At 48.6% G+C, this 21,555-nt stretch overlaps 1 protein-coding gene across 1 annotated transcript in view; it reads right to left on the minus strand.

The window, feature by feature from the left end:
- Positions 1-21,555, minus strand: part of FANCI (FA complementation group I) — a 55,289-nt gene that overhangs the window by 6,865 nt on the left and 26,869 nt on the right. The window contains exons 15-30 of the mRNA XM_079763990.1: positions 19,190-19,320; positions 18,212-18,282; positions 16,060-16,174; positions 15,084-15,206; positions 14,512-14,580; positions 12,070-12,171; positions 10,670-10,846; positions 10,077-10,198; positions 9,178-9,342; positions 8,479-8,658; positions 6,729-6,895; positions 5,851-5,927; positions 4,355-4,471; positions 1,026-1,077; positions 391-518; positions 235-303 (exon numbers count right to left, since the gene is read on the minus strand). Coding sequence (XP_079620116.1) covers positions 235-303; positions 391-518; positions 1,026-1,077; positions 4,355-4,471; positions 5,851-5,927; positions 6,729-6,895; positions 8,479-8,658; positions 9,178-9,342; positions 10,077-10,198; positions 10,670-10,846; positions 12,070-12,171; positions 14,512-14,580; positions 15,084-15,206; positions 16,060-16,174; positions 18,212-18,282; positions 19,190-19,320 — 1,865 coding nt within the window. The remainder of the gene's footprint in view (positions 1-234; positions 304-390; positions 519-1,025; positions 1,078-4,354; positions 4,472-5,850; positions 5,928-6,728; positions 6,896-8,478; positions 8,659-9,177; positions 9,343-10,076; positions 10,199-10,669; positions 10,847-12,069; positions 12,172-14,511; positions 14,581-15,083; positions 15,207-16,059; positions 16,175-18,211; positions 18,283-19,189; positions 19,321-21,555) is intronic.

Here is a 21,555-nt window from a genome sequence, read left to right on the forward strand (position 1 = left end):
AAGTCGTTTTATACGCCGGAAAATACGGTAGTCCAATATATCTAATCCATTATATCTAATCCCATCAATATAGTCCAATATACCATATTTTCCGGCGTATAAAATGACTTTTTAACCCAGGAAAATCTTATACGCCCAGTCGTCTTATACGCCGGAAAGTACGGTACTCTTCGGGTGACATGAAATGGGAAGGGTGACAGGGCTGTTTCCCAAGGCGCCGGGATCAGGACTTACACAGACGGTAGGGGCCGCTGTTCTCAAATTCACCACCGCAAAGTGGTTTGTTTTCTCCACCTCGACATCCTGGGGAGTGAGAGAGAAGAGAGCTGTAACGGCGTAGGCTGTGCCCCGACCCCCTCCCCGGTGCGGTGCTGAAGGCTGCCCCTCTACCTCGTCTATGTCCCCAAGGTGCCCGTGGATGTCCTGGGACAGGTCCCGCAGCAGGGCGACGGGGCTCTTGTGCGCAACGTGCAGGCTGAAGAGCAAGTTCATCACGCCCTTGCAGAACAAGGCATCCTCTAGGGCAGGAAGGAAAGAAAACCATAAGCTGAGTTATAACCCCGTCAGTGCTTCAGGGCAGGGGGTGCCCGGCCAGAACACGTAGCTCATCATGTCCCGGCACAACCCCCCGAGCTGCCCCTTGGACCCAGCAGCTCGCCCACAAACATGCACTTATCTCCACGTGCCCAAAGGACGGAGACAGTTCCCAAGACCGGTCACCCCGACCGCTGCGTAACCCGCACCCAGAAACCCTCTGCCTCGATCGCCCAACAACGAAACTGCTACCCTGACCTCGCATCTAGTTTTGTCTGGTTTTGACCTTGATCTACAGGGGGTCATACAGCAAGTACTCTTGCGTCGACAGTGCCAGCGCTCCAGAGCAGATGAACAGAGGTCCCACCGCTCTCCTCCCACCGACACTGGGTGCTGTGTCTCCTTCTCATGTGGACTCTTCTGCCGAATGCGTCAATGCTATTCGGTGATGATTAAATAAAGGCTGACAGGAAACGCGGCAGCAAACTCACCCCGGCTATTTTCCTTGCAGATCTTGGAGGTCCAGGATAACATCTGCACAAACTAGAGACCATTCAGTGTTACAGAAACGGCCGAGAAATGCATCTGCAAGAGCCCTAGACCTTCCCACGTCTAACCATCCGCCAATACACCTGCCCGGACCTATTGGAACATCTACTTGGAACAGCACGAGAATAAGCCCTAAATTATGAGGATTACTGATACTTTTCTTGTAAGATAGCATACAACTTAATTCCCACAGCCTACACCCTCATTAAGGGCCAACTGTCCTGGGATCCCGGTCTGGGTCTTGCCCCAGCCTCCCCCGCCCCACAACCACATCCAGGGCTGGAGTTCCTCCCTTCCTTCCCGTGCCCCCAGCCCTGAGGCATCTCCAAGGACATCAGGCGAGTGGAGAGATACAGGAGAGTAAGATCCCGGCCACAGAGACAGCAGAATTCGCTTTTAGGAGACAAGAGGCCAGAGGAGGTTAGAAGGGACTAGGCAGGAAAAAGAAAAAGAGGCGCCCTAGCCGGTTTGGCCTGCAGACTGAAGGGTCCCAGGTTCAATTCCGGTCAAGGGCACATGCCCGGGTTGCGGGCTAGATCCCTAGTAGGGGACGTGCAGGAGGCAGCGGATCATGATTCTCTCTCATCATTGATGTTTCTCTCTCCCTCGCCCTCTCCCTTCCTCTCTGAAACCAATTTAAAAAAATAAAATAAGGCAATTTTTCTTAGGTGGTAGGAGACACACCAAGCTTTCTGCCCAGCAGTTCCCTCCCTGGCCTTCAGCCACAAAGGCCCCTAAGGCTGTGATACTGAAGTGCAAGACAACCAGGAAGAACTCCTTGTGCTGTGTTGGGGGGATAGTACATTCAGAGCCGAAATCTGAAAGCTCTCTGGGAACTGATGCAGAGAGGCCTAAGGGGCAGTGTGACTGTAACCAGCAGGTGCACAACACGCTCTGGCGTGAAGAGGGTGGGGATGGGAAAAGGAGCTCCATTCGGATTTGCTTCTCCAGGAACAAAGAAACTTTTTAAAAGAAAACTCCTCCTCTTGGCTGCTAAGTAAATTCAACAAGGACCTATATGTATATATTATTGATTTTTTCACAGAGAGGAAGGGAGAGGGATAGAGTCAAAAACATCAATGAGAGAGAAACATTGATCAGCTGCCTCCTGCACACCTCCTACTGGGGATGTGCCTGCAACCAAGGTACATGCCCTTGACCGGAATCGAACCTGGGACCCTTGAGTCTGCAGGCCGATGCTCTATCCACTGAGCCAAACCGGTTAGGGCTAAAGAAACTCTGGAAGGATGCATAAGAAACGAAGAAAAGGTGTGTACTTCTTTGGGGGAGAAGAGGAGCTGGACAGGCGGGCGGCATGAACAGGATAGGAGGAGGCCATTTACTATAAATGTCTTTATAATCGTTGGTCTTCAAATCATAAGACTTATTATCTGTTCAAAATTAAATTTAAAAGACAAGGGACTGCCCTAGCCGGTGTGGCTCAGTGGATAGAGCGTCAGCCCACGTACTGAAGGGTCCTGGGTTCGATTCTGGTCAAGGGCACGCACCTCGGTTGCAGGCTTGATTCCCGGTCCTGGTTGGTGTATGTGCGGGAGGCAACCTATCGATGTGTCTCTCTCACATCGATGTTTCTCTCTGTCTCTCCCCCTCCCTTCCACTCTCTCTAAAAATCAATGGAAAAATATCCTCCCAAACAAGTGACTACCTGAGATTATGGGGGGGGGGGAAGTGATGATTTAAAAAAACAAAGCACTTTCCTATGTATATAAGCCTTTCCAAACCCATTTATTTTCCCTCAAACGTCCCCCTGCCTCTGTTGTTGTATTTCTTTCCTAGTCCTCTGTCCTTTGCAGCAAAGTTAGGGGATGAAAGAATGATTGTGAAAGTAAAGTGGGGTGAGTTGTTTGGCTCCAGGATGAGGTAAGTGCTGGCAAAAGGGACTTCCTTTGGGCTACCTGGACCTGCAGGACAGGAGAATCAGGTCCGCTTTCCGGCACTCAAACATCGCACCACCCTAGCACCCCAGGCTGTGGCCTCTTAGAGACCAGCTCGCCCGGAAGCATGGGCGCACACAGGGAGCCTGTCCCCAAGGCTCCAACTGTCCTCCCAGATCAGGGGGCCACGTGGGAGAACACAGCCCGGCGCTCAAGGACGCTCCCTGCCCTCCTGCTGGGAAACTCCTCCTGAATGGAGCAGACCCACAACACGTGGCCCTCCTCCCATTCTTCCCTGGGTGTGCACACAGCTGTACGTATGCTTGCACACAACTTATCTCGGCAGAGTTGTTTTCTGCTTTGGGATGGTAGCCACGCTTTCTGACTTCATCACCTTTTGTTGAATTGCCCCCAAAGTCAGTACCAGCTAACCTTGCTGAGAAAGGCAACTGCTGAATGTCAGCTAAAAATCAATTTTAGCTACGTGTGTGTGTGTGTGTGTGTGTGTGTGTATATATATATATATATATATATGGCTAATGCACACATATACATATATGTACACACATATGTATATATATTTTAAATATATTAAATATATATATATATTCTTTTTAAAAGACATTTTTATTGATTTCAGAGAGGAGGGGAGAGGAGAGGAGAGAGAGAAACATCAATGATGAACATTATCCATCGGCTGTCTCCTGCACATCCCCACTGGGGATGGAGCCTGCAACCTGGGCTTGTCCCCTGATTGAGAATCAAACTGTGACCTCCTGGTTCATAGGTCGACGCTCAACCACTGAGCCACGCTGACCAGGCAGCTACCTTCTTAACAATTAACGTATTTCCATTGGTTAAGAAGGTTGAGGGCACCGAAAGTAACTTTTCCCATAGTGCTCCCTGTTCACCCCTGATGGTGGCCAAACGAAAGCAGTGCTCCTGCCCGTGCGGCTGCTTGAGATGCTGTCAGGGTAGAAGCACCATGCAGGAGAGGGTAACCTAATAGGTCTCACATTAACTAACTCAGGAGCATAATTAGAGATACAGTCTAAAATAAGCCAGACTTAGAGAGGCTACTTAGATATGTGTTTTTTTAATATAGATTTTTTATTGATTTCAGAGAGGAAGGGAGAGATAGAAACATCAATGATGAAAGAGAACCATTGATCGGTTGCCTCCTGCACGCCCCACACTGGGGATCGAGCCCACAACCTGGGGATGTGCCCCTGACCAAAATCAAACCTGGGACCCTTCAGTCTGCAGGCCGAGCTCTATCCACTGAGCCAAACCGGCCAGGGCTAGCTTCGTTCTTTTACGATGCAGCACCCTGCCCTTCTGTGGGATGAGAGGTGGGACTGAACGGGGGGCCGTACCTGGGGGGAGGTGGGTTCCAGCAGCCTGGCCAAGCTGGCGAGGACGCTGACGAGGAGCAGGGCTTCCTTGCTGTTGAACTCCTCCTCTTGGCTGCTAAGTAAATTCAACAAGGACCTCTGAGAAGGGAAAGGACGCGGACACATTAGCAGACATGTTCGCATCAGGGAGAAGAAACTTCTCGCCAGAGACCCCAAGGCTGGGCCAACAAGGACTCAAAGAGGACAAAATCTGAAGATGAACTCGATGGAACAGCTCGTTTCCTACCGTTTTCCACCATCGATGTGAGCGTCCCTCCCCCTGTACATTAGGAAGGACTGGGCACCCCATTCCGGGCGGTTTACAGCTCCCCACGCCCATCCATCGCCCAGGTTTAGACACCCCACCCCAGCACTCCCTACACACCTGCCCTGTTTTCCTTTTCTGTTCCTCTCAAACCACCTGAATCGACTGCATTTGTCTGCGAGTCTCCTCCCCGCTGCCAGGTGAGCACTGGGGGGAGGGACTCTGTCCCCCTCCTTCCCTACTGGATCTACCAGCCCCTGGAACAGAACCTGGCGCAGCGCAGAAACTTTAAAGTTATCCTGAGAGTATGACAACTAATCAGATGGTTAGACACTGTCCAGCCTTTATGAAATCGGACAAACCCCAATTACGCCAGGGACACAAAACAAAGACAAACTCCACACTTAACAGGCTCCTGGCCATGTGTGTGTCAACTCACACAGTGACTCCCGGGGACAGTGACTCCCGAGGGCAGTGAGTCCCGGGGGCAGTGACTCCCGGGGGCAGTGACTCCCGGGGGCAGTGACTCCTGGGGGCAGTGAGTCCCGGGGCAGTGACTCCTGGGGGCAGTGACTCCCGGGGAGAGTGACTCCGGGGGCAGTGACTCCCGGGGGCAGTGACTCCCGGGGGCAGTGACTCCGGGGGCAGTGACTCCGGGGGCAGTGAGTCCCGGGGCAGTGACTCCCGGGGGCAGTGACTCCGGGGGCAGTGAGTCCCGGGGACAGTGACTCCCGGGGGCAGTGACTCTGGGGGCAGTGACTCCCGGGGGGCAGTGACTCTGGGGGCAGTGATTCCCGGGGCAGTGACTCTGGGGGCAGTGATTCCCGGGGCAGTGAGTCCCGGGGGCAGTGACTCCGGGGGCAGTGAGTCCCGGGGGCAGTGAGTCCCGGGGGCAGTGAGTCCCGGGGGCAGTGAGTCCCGGGGGCAGTGACTCTGGGGGCAGTGACTCCCGGGGCAGAGACTCCCGGGGGCAGTGAGTCCCGGGGCAGTGATTCCTGGGGGCAGTGACTGCGGCAGGCGGGCCTGCTCAGCACACACAGCCAGCATCCTTTCTGTGTGGTGCGTCCTCTCTAAGAGTGATTCCGCTTGTTTGGATGATGACCCAGGGAAAAGCCCTTTCCTACCTGCTCACTGTCGTGGCTCCCACGGCTGGCCCTGTCAGCAGCCCCTCGGCGCGGCCCCAGGCAGCCCAGCAGGTCCCCGCGCCGCTCACCTGGAACTGCCGGATCTGGAACGCCGCTCTCTGGGTGACAGTGGCTTCCACCTCTTCCTCCTCGTTATCCGGGACATCTAGGGAGGGGAGAATTCTATCTTCCTTGAAACGAACCATGCTCTTGGCCTTTTAGTAGCTAAACGTTTAGAAAGCCAAACGTCCTACAGGCAGATTTAAATATATTCCTAACGTTCTGCAATTTCTTCATACTATGTCCCATTTTCCAGCCCCTATTCATGGTTAAGCATAGTCCAGTACGTGCCAATTCTGAACCCACTACATGTCACTTCCTAACAACATTAGGACTGAGCTCAGATGACCTAGGACAGGTTAACAAATAGAATCAAGAGGTCTGGTTAAGAAAGAGAAGACAGAGAACCCAGTCCGGCCGGCATGGCTCAGTGGCTGAGCGTTGACCTATGAACCTGAAGGTCACGGTTCGATTCCGTCAAGGGCACATGCCCAGGTTGCTGGCTCAATCCCCAGTGTGGGCTTGCAGGAGGCAGCCAATCCATGATTCTCTCTCATCACTGATGTTTCTCTCTCTCTCTCTCTCCCTCTCTAAAAATCAATAAAAATGTATTTTAAAAAAAGAAAGAGAGCCGAAACCGGTTTGGCTCAGTGGATAGAGCGTCGGTCTGCGGACTGAAAGGTCCCAGGTTCGATTCCGGTCAAGGGCATGTACCTTGGTTGCGGGCACATCCCCAGTAGGGAGTGTGCAGGAGGCAGCTGATCGATGTTTCTCTCTCATCGATGTTTCTAACTCTCTATCCCTCTCCCTTCCTCTCTGTAAAAAATCAATAAAATATATTAAAAAAAAAAAAAAAAGAAGAAAGAGAAACCCAGACCAAGCCCATGTATCCCGCGGAGGTGCCCACCCAGCGCGCGCAGGAACAGGGGCACCCGGGGCTGGAAGAAGAGCTGCACGGCGCTGAAGACCCGCTGCAAGCCCTCCAGGCACAGCAGCGAGATGCTCTTCCCCTTTTCCTTCTTCCCCGGCTCCTCCACCGACGTCGGAATGGACGTGTATCTCCACAGCAAGACCCTGAAGGGGAACAGAGACTTTATTTTTTCATTTATTTATTTTTAAATATATTTTATTGATTTTTTACAGAGAGGAAGGGAGAGGGATAGAGTGTTATAAACATGGATGAGAGAGAAACATCGATCAGCTGCCTCCTGCACAGCCCCTACTGGGGATGTGCCCGCAACCAAGGTACATGCCCTTGACAGGAATCGAACCCGGGACCCTTGAGTCCGCAGGCCGATGCTCTATCCACTGAGCCAAACCGGTTAGGGCGAGACTTTATTTTTAAAGCTGGCTTCCCTGAGGTGCAATTTACATACAGTAAAATTCACATCCTCCAGATGTACAGCTCTATGAATTTTAGCAAACTTATCAAATGTGTAATCATTCCCTCAATCAAGATAGTCCCATCTCCCCAAAAGCTCCTTCATGCACCTCTATAGTCAATTCTCTCCCCCCAGTTTTCCAAGCAACCACTGACTTCCTGTCCCTATGGGTTTACCAATTACAAAATATCACATAAAAATGGTATCATTCAGCACAAACCGGTTTGGCACAGTGGACAGAGCATCGGCCTGCAGACCAGAGTCCCGGGTTGGATTCTGGTCAAGGGCATGTACCTCGGTTGCAGGCTCCTCCCCGGCCCAGGCCCTGGTCAGTCGGGGCTCGTGCAGGAGGCAACCAATCAATGTGTTTCTCTCACATCAATCTTTCTCTCTTTTCCACTCTCACTAAAAAAAAAAAAAAAAAAATCAATGGAAAAATATCCTTGAGGATTAACAACAAAAACTGATGTCAGTCAGCGTGCAGCCTTTTGAGTTTGGCTGTGTTATGAATTAGCACATGCTTCTGAGATTCACCTGCGCTGCTACAGCTGTCGGCAGCTTGTTCTGTGTCACTCAGCAGTTTTCCCCTGCATGGACGCATCACAGCTTGTTCTACACCAATCTATCCATCAGCTGGTGGACACTTGGGTGCTTTCAAATTTGGCTATTACTGCCAAATAAATAAATAAAACTTGCCGTATGCAAATCCACTTCAAGTTAGTATTTTGTATATGACATCAGGAATGGATAAAGATTCTCTTTTTTGTATAAGAATGCCCAATTGTTTCAAAACCATTTGTAGAAAAGACCTTTCTTTCTCCATGAAATTACCTCGGCACCTTTGTTAAATCAAATAACCTATAACTGTTTATTCTGTTCCTCTGATTCTGCCAATACCACACTATCTTAAATACAGCAACTTCCTAAGACTTGAGCCCAGCTGGTGTGGCTCAGTGGTTGAGCATCGACCTATGAACCAGTAGCTCACGATTCGATTCCCGGTCAGGGCACATGCCCAGGTTGTGGGCTCGATCCCCAATGGGAGAGCGTGCAGGAGGCAGCCGATCAATGATTCTCTCTCATCGATGATGTTCTTATCTTTCTCTCCCTCGCCCTTCCTCTCTGGAATCAATATATATATTAAAGACTTGAAATCAGGGTGTGAGTCGGCTTTGTTCTTTTACCTCAAACTTGTTTTAGTTATTCTAGTCATCTGCTCCTGGAGACTCCACACCCAGTGGGACAGGTTTCCGAGGGTGAGCGTGTGTGACTTACCGGGTTATGTCACAGAGGTTCTGAAAGATCTTGTCTGGGTTTTGCCCGTCGGGGCCGCTCACGTGCCCCGTCTCCTTCAGCTGCTGCACCTTCCGCAGAGCCACGCCCACTGCATAGCGCATGAACTCATTGCTGGACCTCAGCACGGACAGACTCTCCTCATGGCTTTGGGTACTGTCCCTAGAGAGAGGGAGGAAGAAGGTCCCCTCTGCTTTCTGGGGACTGCTCAGTGTCTCAGCATTCAGCAAGCTTCGGATGATGGACTCTAGATGTCCAAGCAGTCCACTCTCACACTATCTGCTGCAGAGAGCATCAGATGCCACAGGCTTGGGGTCCAGTCATACAAGACTGCCCACCCCCCACTTCAGACACCAGCTGCCAGCCCAGGTAACACCCGAGTTCGTCTCAGAGGTTCTGAAAGACCAATGGGCTACAGACTGAAGTTTGCAATGACCCCTCCACCTTGGAAAGCTAACGCTAAGTCCAGGCTGCTGTCTGCACTTCTGACTGGCTGGCTATAAATCAGAGGTTCCCACAATCCCCTCCTGGGGTTCAATTAATTTGCTGGAATGGCTCTCACAGGACTCAGAAACACACACGCAGTGAGAATCATGACTCCCACCCAGAGGGTAAGGCCGCCCAGGCTCCCCGCAGCGTCGTCACAGCGCCGCTGTCTCCCAGCCCCTATCGGAGCCTCACCTGAAAAGCGCGGTGAGCAGCTCGGACACGAACTTCATGGACCAGAAGCTGTCACTGGTTTTGCCGGCCGCTTTGGTTTTGCCTTTGCCAGCTTTCTCGGTGAGGATGTCAGAGAGCTTCTTGTAACACGTAAATAAGCTCAGGATGTCCTCGAACTTGTTCTTGCTGTGGACAAGGGGAAGCAGACCACCAAGGGCGGCGTCAGGGGCTGTGGCTTCCTGTCGCGTGTGGGAACCACAGCGCTTCCTCAGATGCTCTAGTCCAGCTACAGTGTCAGGCGGGAATGACCCCTCATCACCAGGGAGCTCCCAGGCATGCGACCTGCGGGGCTATGGTTTCCTCCCGTATTTAGACCAGGCAATACACAGCGTGAGGGTCCGACACTACCACCCATCAGAAGGAGTTCTTGATTTCAGGGCCCAGGAATTCTGAATTAAAGCCTGCTAGGGGCACGACAGTCGCCTGCCTGTCCGTCATAAGCCTGGGTGTTCCCTGGTAGGAAACAGTGCCTGGGCTTCGGCTAGATGTCTATACAAGAGATACTGTCACGGCCCAGCCGGTATTGCTCAGGGGTTAAGCGTCGACCCATAAACCAGGAGTCACTGGTTCAATTTCCAGTCCGGGCACATGCCTAGGGTTCAGGCTCAATCCCTAGTGAGGGCATGCAGGAGGCAGTCGATCAAGGATGTTTCTCTACCATCAAAGTTTCTATATCTCTATCCCTTTCCCTTCCCCCCTCTCTCAAAATCAATGAAAATATATTAAAAAAAAAGACATACACTGCCATGTCTGTGGTATGTTCAGTACCTAGCATACTATTCAAGTTAAAAAGAAAAAGACAATCCCACCCATAAAATGGAGAATTAGGCAAACTGCAATTAGAGTCAGTAATACCTTACCTGAAATTACTGATGGAGAAATTATATTCCATGAGAACCTCACAAACTCCCATCACAAGAGAAGCACAGATGTTATTTTTAATGCCGTTACCAGTGCTCTGGGAAAAATCTGCTGATTTATCCTGAAAGACACAGGAGAAAAACTAACAAGCGTCCAAAAACTTCCATTGTTCAATGTAATTGAGGCCCTGGGCAGTGTGGCTCAGTTGGAGCGCTGGCCCATACACCGAAAGGCTGCGGGTTCGATTCCCAGTTAGGGAACATACTCAGGTTGCAGGTTCGATCCCTGGTCCGATTGCATATGAGAGGCAACTGGTCGATGTTTCTGTCTCACATCCATGTTTCTCCCTCTCTCAAAACCAATTTCTAAAAATTGGTTATCTATATATATGAAAGGCTAATGTGCAAAGTGTACCCTCCAGAGTTCAATCACTTGCCATGACATGCGCTGACCACCAGGGGGCGACGGGGAATGAAGGAAGGCCCCGATGGGCCCTGATCGCTGGCCAGGCCTAGGGACACTACCTGTGCATGCATTTCATGCACCGTATCTGGGCCGCTAGTAAATAATAAATAACAGATTTAGCACTTACCAGTTCAAAGTCCTCTAGTTCACTCTTGATCATTCTGTTGGTAAGAGACTCTAACATGTCGTCTAACTCTTGGTAGAATCCTTCCTCCTCCTCCTCTTCCTCTCCTCCCTGCTGAGCGGGCATCACTTTACTCTTATACCAGGCCAAGCAGTGCTGAATACAGCACAGCAGATGGTCCTGTAGAAGAAACGAGGACAAATATGTGATACCTTAATCAATAAAGAAATAAAAAAAAAAAAGATTTCCCAGTGACAATAAATAAATAAATAAATAAATAAAATAAAATAAAAAGAAGAAACGAGAACGAAATATTCTTGAGTGTTCAGAGATAACCTGCGAAGCTGTTGCTAACCAACAATTAATTCTTGTCTATAAGGCTAAAGTAAGCTATTCACTAGCAGCACAGGTTATGTCGATCCGAAGTAACAACACTGCAAAAAGCTGACTAGCAGAGGCATGGCTTCCTGACCTTCCTTCCCCAAAGGAACTGGCTGCCTAAGAAGCTGGCACCTCGGCGGACACGCTCCCTCTGCTCCGGTACAAACACCAGGGAGCCAAGCTGGGCAGCTAGATCCTCTCTGGCTATTCTAAAGGCGGGGGTTTGTGCTGAGGGGATCTCTGGGAGACCAACACAGCATCTCCGATGCTGAGGACACTGCATGGCAGAGAAGGTCCGTGCATGAAGGCAGAATATGACAGTTCCGTGACCATGAGCTCCAAATGGGGTGGAGCCGTGGTCGACAAACTGCGGCTCGCGAGCCACATGCAGCTCTCTGGCCCCTTGAGTGTGGCTCTTCCACAAAATACCACAGCCTGGGCAAGTCTATTTTGAAGAAGTGGCGTTAGAAGAAGTTTAAGTTTAAAAAATTTGGCTCTCCAAAGAAATGTCAATCGTTGTCCTGTTGATATTTGGCTCTGTTGACTAATGAGTTTGCTGACCACTGGGGTGGAGTTTGTTTTATCTTCGCTTCCCTGTCTTTCTGAGGCTAGAAAGCAAGAACAGAAGACCAACCTGTCCTAGTTCCCCTGAAGGGCCCACAGCGCGCCAATGCTAGCTCAGCCTAAATCACACACGCCCTCCAGACTAATGCAGCAGGTGCCCTGGGCTCCTCGGCTCCTAGCCTCCCTCCCTACCATCCTAACGGACATTCATTCAGTGCTACAACCCAAGAGCCACAGATGGAGACCACGTGCTCCGGGGGAAGTGGTGGGTGCTCACCCAGACATCTTACCAACAGACACAGGCGCTGATGGGTCAGAAAAGAAAAGCAGGAGCGTTCAGAGAAAGAGTTCGCTGGGAGGAGCAGACAGCTTCACGGGGAAACGTGTCTCTTTCAAACGATCAACAGGGTTCATGTCTTAACAGTAAAAGCAAGTTACAGGAAGAACAGCAGTCTCACCAGTGGCTCCTGGAGCGAGATCTGATCTCCTTGGGTCAAAATACAAGCGTCTAACTTCAGAGGCGGCAGCACGTCGGATTGGGGCTCGTAGAACTGTTTCAGCTACAGACGGCAAGGAACAGAGACACCGCGCTCAGCGCTGCTTTTCCCTTTAAATGGGTCAAGCGTAATGTGCAGCAGCTTCTCAGACCTACGTCCAAAGGTCCAAAGAAGAATGCAGCAACATCTGTACTGCGCTGGCTCCCCCACATCCTTCGCCCTCGCTTGAGGCATCTACTAATTGAGATCCTCTTTCCTATTCCACTCCCGTGACCTCTCCTACGAAACGTTCCGTTCTCACGCCAACGCCTGCACTTCCACAGGCATTTAGCATTTTCAGTAGAGCTTCACAATTAGAATACAGGCTCTAGCCCTGACTGGTTTGGCTCAGTGGATAGAGCGTCGGCCTGCGGACTGAGGGGTCCCAAGTTCGATTCCGGTCAAGGGCATGTACCTTGGTTGCGGGCACATCCCCAGGAGGGGGTGTGCAGGAGGCAGCTGATTGATGTTTCTCTCTCATCGATGTTTCTAACTTTCTCTCCCTCTCCCTTCCTCTCTGTAAAAAATCAATAAAATATATATTTAAAAAAAATTTTTAAAAAAGAATACAGGCTCTAGAGTCCTCAGGCGGAAGGGCCATTGTTCAAGATGGTAAAACTGAATCCACAGGAATGAATAAAGAGCCTCGGCAATGGTAAAAAGCGGAGACATATAAAGAATTGTGTGTGTGCCTGTATACTTTGCTTTTTCTTCTATTACTATAAAAGGCATAAAATATAACTGTTTAAAGTAAAAATTATAACACCACTTAGCTGGGATTTTAACATAGGTAGGTATTCTTATTACTATCAGTACATAAGAGCATCTTTTAAAATTGTTCCCCCCTTTTTACTGAATTTATTGGGGGTGACACTGGTTAACAAAATTATACAGGCTTCAGGTGCACAATGCCACCACACATCATCTGCACACTGTGTTGTGTGTTCACCACCCCATTGAACTCTCTTATTTAATATATGAAAAGATTCAAGTACCACACGATGAAATATTTAGCCATAAAAAGAAATGAAGCTCTAGCTGGTTTGGCTCAATGGATAGAGTGTCAGCCTGTGGACTGAAGGGTCCCAGGTTCGATTCCAGCCAAGGGCACATGCCTGGGTTGCGGGCTCGATCCCCAGTAGGGGGCGTGCAAGAAGCAGCCAATCGATGACTCTCTCACATCATTGATGTTTCTATCTCCCTCTCCCTTCCTCTCTGAAATCAATAAAATATGTATTTAAAAAAGAAATGAAGTAATGATAGATGGGACAGCACAGGTGAATCTTGAAAACACTGTTAAGTGAAAGACCACACTTTATATGATTCCATTTACATGAAATGTCCACAACAGGCAGATGTATAGACAGACAGGAGACTGGTGGTTACTTAGGGCTGGGAGGGTGGGGAAAAGATGAGAAAATCAGGTGATAGCTGAAGAGTGTGGAGTCTCTTTCTAAGGTGATGAAATGCTCAAACACTGATTGTGGTAAAAGCTGCATAACTCTCGGAATAGACTAAAGACCAAGGAGTTGTACACTTTAGATGGGTGAACTGCATGGCATGTGAATTACATCTCAATAAAGCTATTTAAAAAATTCAAACAAATGCGGAATGAATGAGTGTTAAGGCTAAAAGGTCTTATTTATACCAGATATTCTCCAGCTCAATTCTTCCTATCTTGATTGTCCTTTTGAAATATTTCATAATTTAAAAACCGTTTTTAACTAAAAAATACAGAAAATAACCCAACAGACACTGAAGTATGTTACCCAGACTTAACACAAGGCAGTATTTTGCTGTTTGCTCCAGATCTCACTCTCTTTTCTTTCAGAAGTAAAACAACAGATACAGCTGCTGACAACCCTGGTATAAATGGCTCTTCAAAGTGTCCTTCAGACCTAAGATGCGGACTGTGAACTGAGAGGGTAACTATTAAACAGTGACAACATAGCAGGTACACAAGTGGTCATTAAAATAAAACATCAAGACAGCATCACAGTCCGGCCAGCGTGACTCAGTGGTTGAGCATTGACCTATGAACCAGGAAGTCATGGTTCGATTCCCGGTCAGGGCACATGCCTGGGTTGCAGGCTCGATCCCCAGTGTGGGGCATGCAGGAGGCAGCTGATCAATGATTTTCTAACATCATTAATGTTTCTATCTCTCTCCCCCCCGCTCCCTGAAATCAATATAAATATATTTTAAAAACAAATAAGTAAATAAACCATCAAGATAGCATCACACACCCCAGTCAATGTGCCAGTGACTATTTGGGAATTATTTCACATTGTGAAAAGTCTGGAAAATGTCAATCGCCACTCAATGCCCCATTATCTGTTTTCTGTATCTATAAATGCTTTTTACCTGTGACAGCAGAGTCTGCATGATCGAATTAGCCAGCTGAGAGTTTCTTCGAAGGACATCATAGAACCCCTGAGAGGAATCAAACAGAGACAAATAAACTCTCTAACAGAGATACCAGTGATTCAGACAATCATAACTTCAAAATAACACTATATTTTTTAAAAATATATTCTTATTGATTTCAGAGGGAAGGGAGAGGGGGAGAGAGATATAGAAACATCCATGATGATAGAGAATCATTGATTGGCTGCCTCCTGAACGCCCCCCACTGGGGATCGAGCCTGCCACCCAGGCATGCGCCTGACCGGAATTGAACCTGGGACCCCTCAATCCGCAAGCCGACGCTCTATCCACTGGGGCAAACCGGCCAGGGCAACACTATCTTTCTTTATCCTATTCTCAGTTGTTTGAAAAAGATGAATATATTATTTGCTAGAGAAACAATTCAGAAAGTTTAAGTTACTGCCTCAACTGTACCCAAAAAAATTCAAAAGTAAGGACATAATGAATTAAAAACATAAAAAAGATGATGAGCTGGGGGATGCGACATTCCTCCCGCTCTGCGGAGTTACCTCATAAAGCATGAGCCGAACGTCAGCCTGCTGGCCCAGGCATCTCCTCAAACTATCCATGATCTCAAGGCAAAAAGCCTCGTTGGCCACAGCATTGTACCGACTGTGGACATCCACGTGGACCTGCTCAGGAAGGCACAGGTTAGCTCCTCCACTGGAATCCAGTAGCTCACAATCTACCTGACTTACTTAAAGGCCTACAAGACTTCTTCAAATGTCTTCAGTAGCTAGAAGAACCTAGCTCTTTTTGCTCCCACCAAATCCTGAGAGGGTCAGAGGTAGTTTTTAGTTTAGAAACGCACATGACAACAACACCCCTTACTGAATGTGCATAATAAATTCAGCAATTATAATTTTATTTGCTCAGATTACTGGGTTTGATACATGTTCACGTGCCAAGTAAATAAACTAGAAAAGATGGAGGTCATAAATGTATTTAGCCTCTGAGAACTACTGTGAAGAATAAATGAAATAATGAATGTAAAGCACTTAGCCTAGCGTCTAACAGGACAAACCACAAATGCAACTCACATATCTAATTTTAAATTTCCTGGTAACCAAATTTAAACAGAAACTGATGAAATTAATTCGAACTTTGTACTTAACCCAACATGTCCAAAATATTATTTCAACGTGTCATCGAAATAAAAAATTAATGATACTGTCCATTCTTTAGTTTCGCACTGTGTCTTTAAAACCCAGTGTACTTTACACGCACACACACTGAATCTGGACTAGCCACATGCCAGGTGTCCAGTTCAATAGCCACTCTGAGGCTGGTGGCTACCGCACCGCACAGCGTGGAGCACACAGCAGATCTGCCATTCGCAGTGCTGAGCGCACGGCCATCGCCAGCACCTGAGAGCAGTGTTTCAGGACGGTCTGCACGACCAGAGTAACAGGAGGAAGAGAAGCCGGTGGGCACGTCCCCACGCCCCGCAGCAGCGCCTGCGACAAGCCGGCTGGGCCACCTCACCTGGCTGACGCCGATGGCCTGGCTGCACTGGGAGGACGACAGGCTGCCCAAGACCTTGAAGTTCTTCAGGAGCAGCAAAAACCCGGCCACCGCCGATTTCCGGGCATCAAGCTGTCTAGCTCAGGGACAGACAGAGAAGCAAGGAGCAAACAGTATTAATTTCACAGCAGTAGGCTTCTGTGTCTAAAAAATCCAGTTAGCCCGGCCGGTGTGGCTCAGTGGTTGAGCATTGATCTATGAACCAGGAGGTCACAGTTTGATTCCCAGTCAGGGCACATGCCCAGGTTGCAGGCTCCATCCCCAGTAGGGGGCGTGCAGGAGGCAGTCGATTCATGACTCTCTCATTGTCGTTTCTCTCTCTCTTCCCTCTCTTTTCCTCTCCGAAATCAATAAAAACACACACACATGTATTTTAAAAATCCAGTAAGTTTTGTACAGAGAGGAATATGTATTAACAGTGAAACACAATAGAGCACAATGAATTTATGTACTCGAATAAGAAATCAGCTGTTCACAGCAATCGGCAGCTGATGTTTTCATTATCTGCTTAACCTCATGACATTCCCTATACCTCCTTCTATCCTGACCCGGCTACGTGGGGAATGAGAACAAGCGTGCGGAGAGGATGCAAGTGCTGAATCGCAAAGGAAATGGTTGATTTTCTCTGCGCCTAAAGGAGAGCCATGCGTGGTGCCTTATAAACCCTCCACCCAGAAAAAATGGTCCAGCCATCTCCCCGAGGCTCCACGACGAATTCATGTTATAGACGCGACAACCTTCACCTTGGCCTGTCAGACGTGCATCTGGGTGAGGAGCAACAGAAACCTCAATCCTACAATAGGGGCAATAGCATAGCCAGTGGTCGGCAAACTCATTCGTCCACAGAGCCAAATATCAACAGGACAACGATTGAAATTTCTTTGGAGAGCCAAATTTTTTAAACTTAAACTTCTTCTAACGCCACTTCTTCAAAACAGACTCGCCCAGGCCGTGGTATTTTGTGGAAGAGCCACACTCAAGGGGCCAGAGAGCCGCATGTGGCTCGCGAGCCGCAGTTTGCCGACCACTGGCATAGGCTGTTCCTATGGCTATCCATGAGGGCAAGATGTGATTTTATACTTAAAGCACCAAATGGTTTCCACCTACTACTTGTCTCAGAATATTTTGTAAGAGATGTATTGTCATCTTATAGCTTGTATACTAATGAATAAAGGAAGAGAGGTCAGGAGGCAGTGGCTAAGCCAAAAACCAAAAGACCAAGACCCTCAAAAATTGATTTGGTCTACAGTCACTAGCCCACAATTCTGATGTTCACTAAAATAAGCTTAAAATTTTTTTAATTACATTTTTTATTGATATCAGAGGAAGGGAGAGGGAAACAGATACAGACATCAATGATGATAAGAGAATCATTGATTGGTTGTCTCCTGCACATCCCACACTGGGGATCGAGCCCGCAACCTGGGCATGTGCCCTGACCGGGAATCGAACCCTGACTTCCTGGTTCATAGGTTGACACTCAATCACTGAGCCACGCCAGCCTGCTAATATTTACTTTTTTTTTTTATAATATATTTTATTGATTTTTTACAGAGAGGAAAGGAGAGGGAGAGTCAGAAACATCGATGAGAGAGAAACATCAATCAGCTGCCTCCTGCACACTCCCCACTGGGTATGTGCCTGCAACCCAGGTACATGCCCTTGACCGGAATCAAACCTGGGTCCCTTGAGTCCGCAGGCCAACGCTCTATCCACTGAGCCAAACTGGTCAGGGCTATTTACTTCTTAATGAAGGTGTTTTCCCCTTCAGAACTGTTGCCAGCCGGCACTGGACCCTCATCTGCAGGGCTATTCTAGTGCACAGCAGAGTACCCTCATCACAAGCTGGAATCCGGGCTCCAACACCAACCCCTATTGGACTTGACAGGTCACGGACTTCTCTAAGCCTCGGTTTCCCGGTCTGTGAAATGGGAGCTGCAGTAACCCGCACTTCGCAGGACTGCTCTAGAGATTCAGGGAGGTAAAGAACTGTGCACAATGCCCTGTTTGGTGAACGTGTTCAGCTGGGTGAGGCGTTCGCACGCCCATGACCAGGTTGCACGAGGAGTTGGCAGAGAGGGCTGCAAGTAACATTAGATGGGACGCTACGTACCTGGCAAACATAGCTTTCCGAAGGACCAGTATCAGGGAGTCTCTCATCGACATGCTCACTTTGAGAAGGGGCTGAAAGAGGAAGCAGTGGAGCTTAAAACCAGAAGGAGTTTGCTTATTGGCCTTAGCTCCTTGCTATTCAATGTTTGGCTTTTCTAAGGCACTTTTTTTTTTTTTTTTTTTTTAATGTTTGTACTGATTTCAGAGAGGAAGGGAGAGGGAGAGAGATAGATAGAAACATCAATGATGAGAGAGAATCATGGATCAGCTGCCTCCTGCACGTCCCCTACTGGAGAATCGAGCCCACAATCTGGGCATGTGCCCTTACCAGGAATCGAACTGTGACCTCCTGGTTCATAGGTTGCTGTTCAACCACTGAGCCACACCAGCCGGGCTCTAAGGCACTTTTATACATTTTTCAATGTATGTCACACTTAGTAATAAGGACAACACTGTAGTTGAAATACTACATTGGACCGAGTTTTTAACTCTATAGTTCTCAATTAGCAATTCTGTAAGAGCCCTTCGATTTCTTCACTAACTTGAAAGTGAGTCAAAGGCCAGAGAGTAGTGCTATGAAGACAGGTAAACTTGGAGAACAGAGTCTAGAGCTTGGGGTTCTTGCCCCACCCCTGTTTTTTAAATGTATTTTTATTGATTTCAGAGAGGGAGAGAGAAACATCATGATGACCGCGAATCATTGATTGGCTAACTCCTGCACACCCCCTACTGGGGATCGAGCCCACAATCCGGGCATGTGCCCTTGACCAGAATCAAACCTGGGACCTTTCAGTCCACAAGCCGATGCTCTATCCATTGAGCTAAACCAGCTAGGCTGGGGCTCTTGCCCTTTTAATACTAAATTTAATGTTTTAGAATCAAGAGAAATTGGATTTCTTAGACATATATATATTCATAAAGAAACACATCGGACTCCCACTTCCCCCCACCTGGGTTCTCCGCTCCTGGGGAGACTCACCTGCACCGCCTTCAGCAGCCCCTGCACCGTTTGAAGGGGCAGGAAGGACAAATAGTCAAAACTCTCTGTGACTTTAGCAGAACAACTCTGAAGAACCAAGGGCGAGTACATGATGATATTTGAAAGCAGTTCTGAAAAACAGAATCCATTATGAGTTGACTCAAATAGCTAAGGATATTTCAAATAAAAGGAAAATTAAATCGGGGAAAGGAATGGTAATGAGTTTGTTTCCTTTCTCAAGTCAAATATACTGCAATATACATCTCTACTGATGCTATTGATTTCTCTATGGTCACTGTAACCAGGATACTTGAACTTTCTTCTGCAATAATACAAGACTAGAAAAATTACCTAAGAAAAAAACCCATTGTACTGCATGACAGGTACCACACAGTATCTTCATCTTTCCAAGCGAAGGCAATAAACACTTAGGAACTTTGATTATCTGTAAGCATACGTATTATGATCCTATAAGGAATATACAAAGGCTCAAAACATGGTCTAGCTCCCTTCAAGAATTTTAATTTAGTTGGAAGTCAAGTAATTATATTTTAACCTTTTGCACTCGGATGTCGAGTGTGACTCAACACGGTTAGCATTAGAATAAACCAGTGATGGGCAACCTTTTGAGCTTGGTGTATCAAACTTCACCAAAAAACTGAGCATAACTCGGGTAGTGTGTCACTTTGAGGAAAAAACATTATTTCGCAAATGTTTCATCCTCAGGAGCAGCAAATGTTTCATCCTCGGCATGCGGCCGCCTCAGAATTGAACCTGGGACCTTTCAGTGCTGACACGCGTGTCATAGGTTCGCCATCACTGGAATAAAGGAATCGAGAAAAAAGCAAGCAAGTGCAAAGGGTTAAAAGAATGAAAGAGGTAAATAACAAAATAATACCAAATATCTAATAATCCTAACATAGTTTAGTGCCTAGAACAGTGATGGCGAACCTATGACACGCGTGTCAGCACTGACACGCGTAGCCATTTCTGATGACACGCGGCCGCATGCCGAGGATGAAACATTTGCTGCTCCTGAGGATGAAACATTTGCGAAATAATGTTTTTTCCTCAAAGTGACACACTACCCGAGTTATGCTCAGTTTTTTGGCGAAGTTTGACACACCAAGCTCAAAAGGTTGCCCATCACTGGCCTAGAAAGTTGTAAATAAAAAAAGAGATCACACAGGATTTCAAAGGAAGAGATCATGGGTTGGCGTGCTTCAGCAGAGAGGACAAAGCCAAGCCAGGTTCGGACCACGAGCCAGAAAGGCCTGCTACACACAAGGGAACGCAGGGGGAGGTACAGGAATGGGCAGGGGGCAGTGCGCACATCTGTGCAGTGGGGGTGAAGGTTCCAAATAAGTAAGTAAATAATTAAAGTTAATACTGGGTATCAAAAAAAAAAAAATACTGGGTATCAATTGTCAGGGGCCTTAAGTGCAGGACAAAGAGCTGGCAAGTTAGTACTAAGGGAATCAGTGATTCCCAAGTGATGGAGGTGCGGTAGGAATACGCTGGTGGCCATGTGCAGGCTGCACTGCAGAGAGGAGAAAGCAGGGGAGGCCGGTTAGGAAACTGAGGCAGCGGTCTCTGTGCAAGGTCTGAAGATGGAAACCAGGCAATGGATGCGGGGGAGGGAGGGCGGGAAGCAACAGTAAGAGGGAAAGGATGGGAGAATTTAGCCCAGCCAGCATGGCTCAGTGGTTGAATGGTGACCTATAAACCAGGAGGTCACGGTTCAATTCCCAGTCAGGGCACATGCCTGGGTTGCAGTCTCGACCCCTAGTAGGGGGTGTGCAGGAGGCAGCGATCAATGATTCTCTCTCATCATTTATGTTGCTCTCTCTCTTTCCCTCTCCCCTCCTCTCTGAAATCAATCCTATCTAATAAAAGAGTAATATGCAAATTGACCATCACTCCAACACACAAGATGGCTGCCCCCATCTGGTCAAAGATGGCCACCACAAGTAGGCCAGCAGGGGAGGGCAGTTGGGAGGGACCAGGCCTGCAAGGGAGGGCAGTTGGGGGCAATCAAGCCTGCAGGGGAGGGCAGTTAGGGCTGACCAGGCTGGTAGAGGAGAAAAGTTGGGGGCGACCGGGCCTGCAGGGAAGGGCAGTTGGGAGGGACCCAGGCCTACAGGGGAGAGCAGTTGGGGAGGACCAGGCCTGCAGGGGAGGGCAGTTAGGGGTGACCAGGCCTGCAGGGGAGGGCAGTTAGGGGCAATCAGGCTGGCAGGAGAGCGGTTAGGGGTGATCAGGCAGGCAGGCAAGCAGTTGGGAGCCAGCAGTCAGACATCCCTTGTGGGGTCCCAGATTGGAGAGGGTGCAGGCTGGGCTGAGGGACACATCGCCCTGCGCACGAA

Source organism: Cnephaeus nilssonii (genome assembly GCF_951640355.1).
Source record: "Cnephaeus nilssonii genome assembly, chromosome: 24".
NCBI classification, from domain to species: Eukaryota; Metazoa; Chordata; class Mammalia; order Chiroptera; family Vespertilionidae; genus Cnephaeus; species Cnephaeus nilssonii.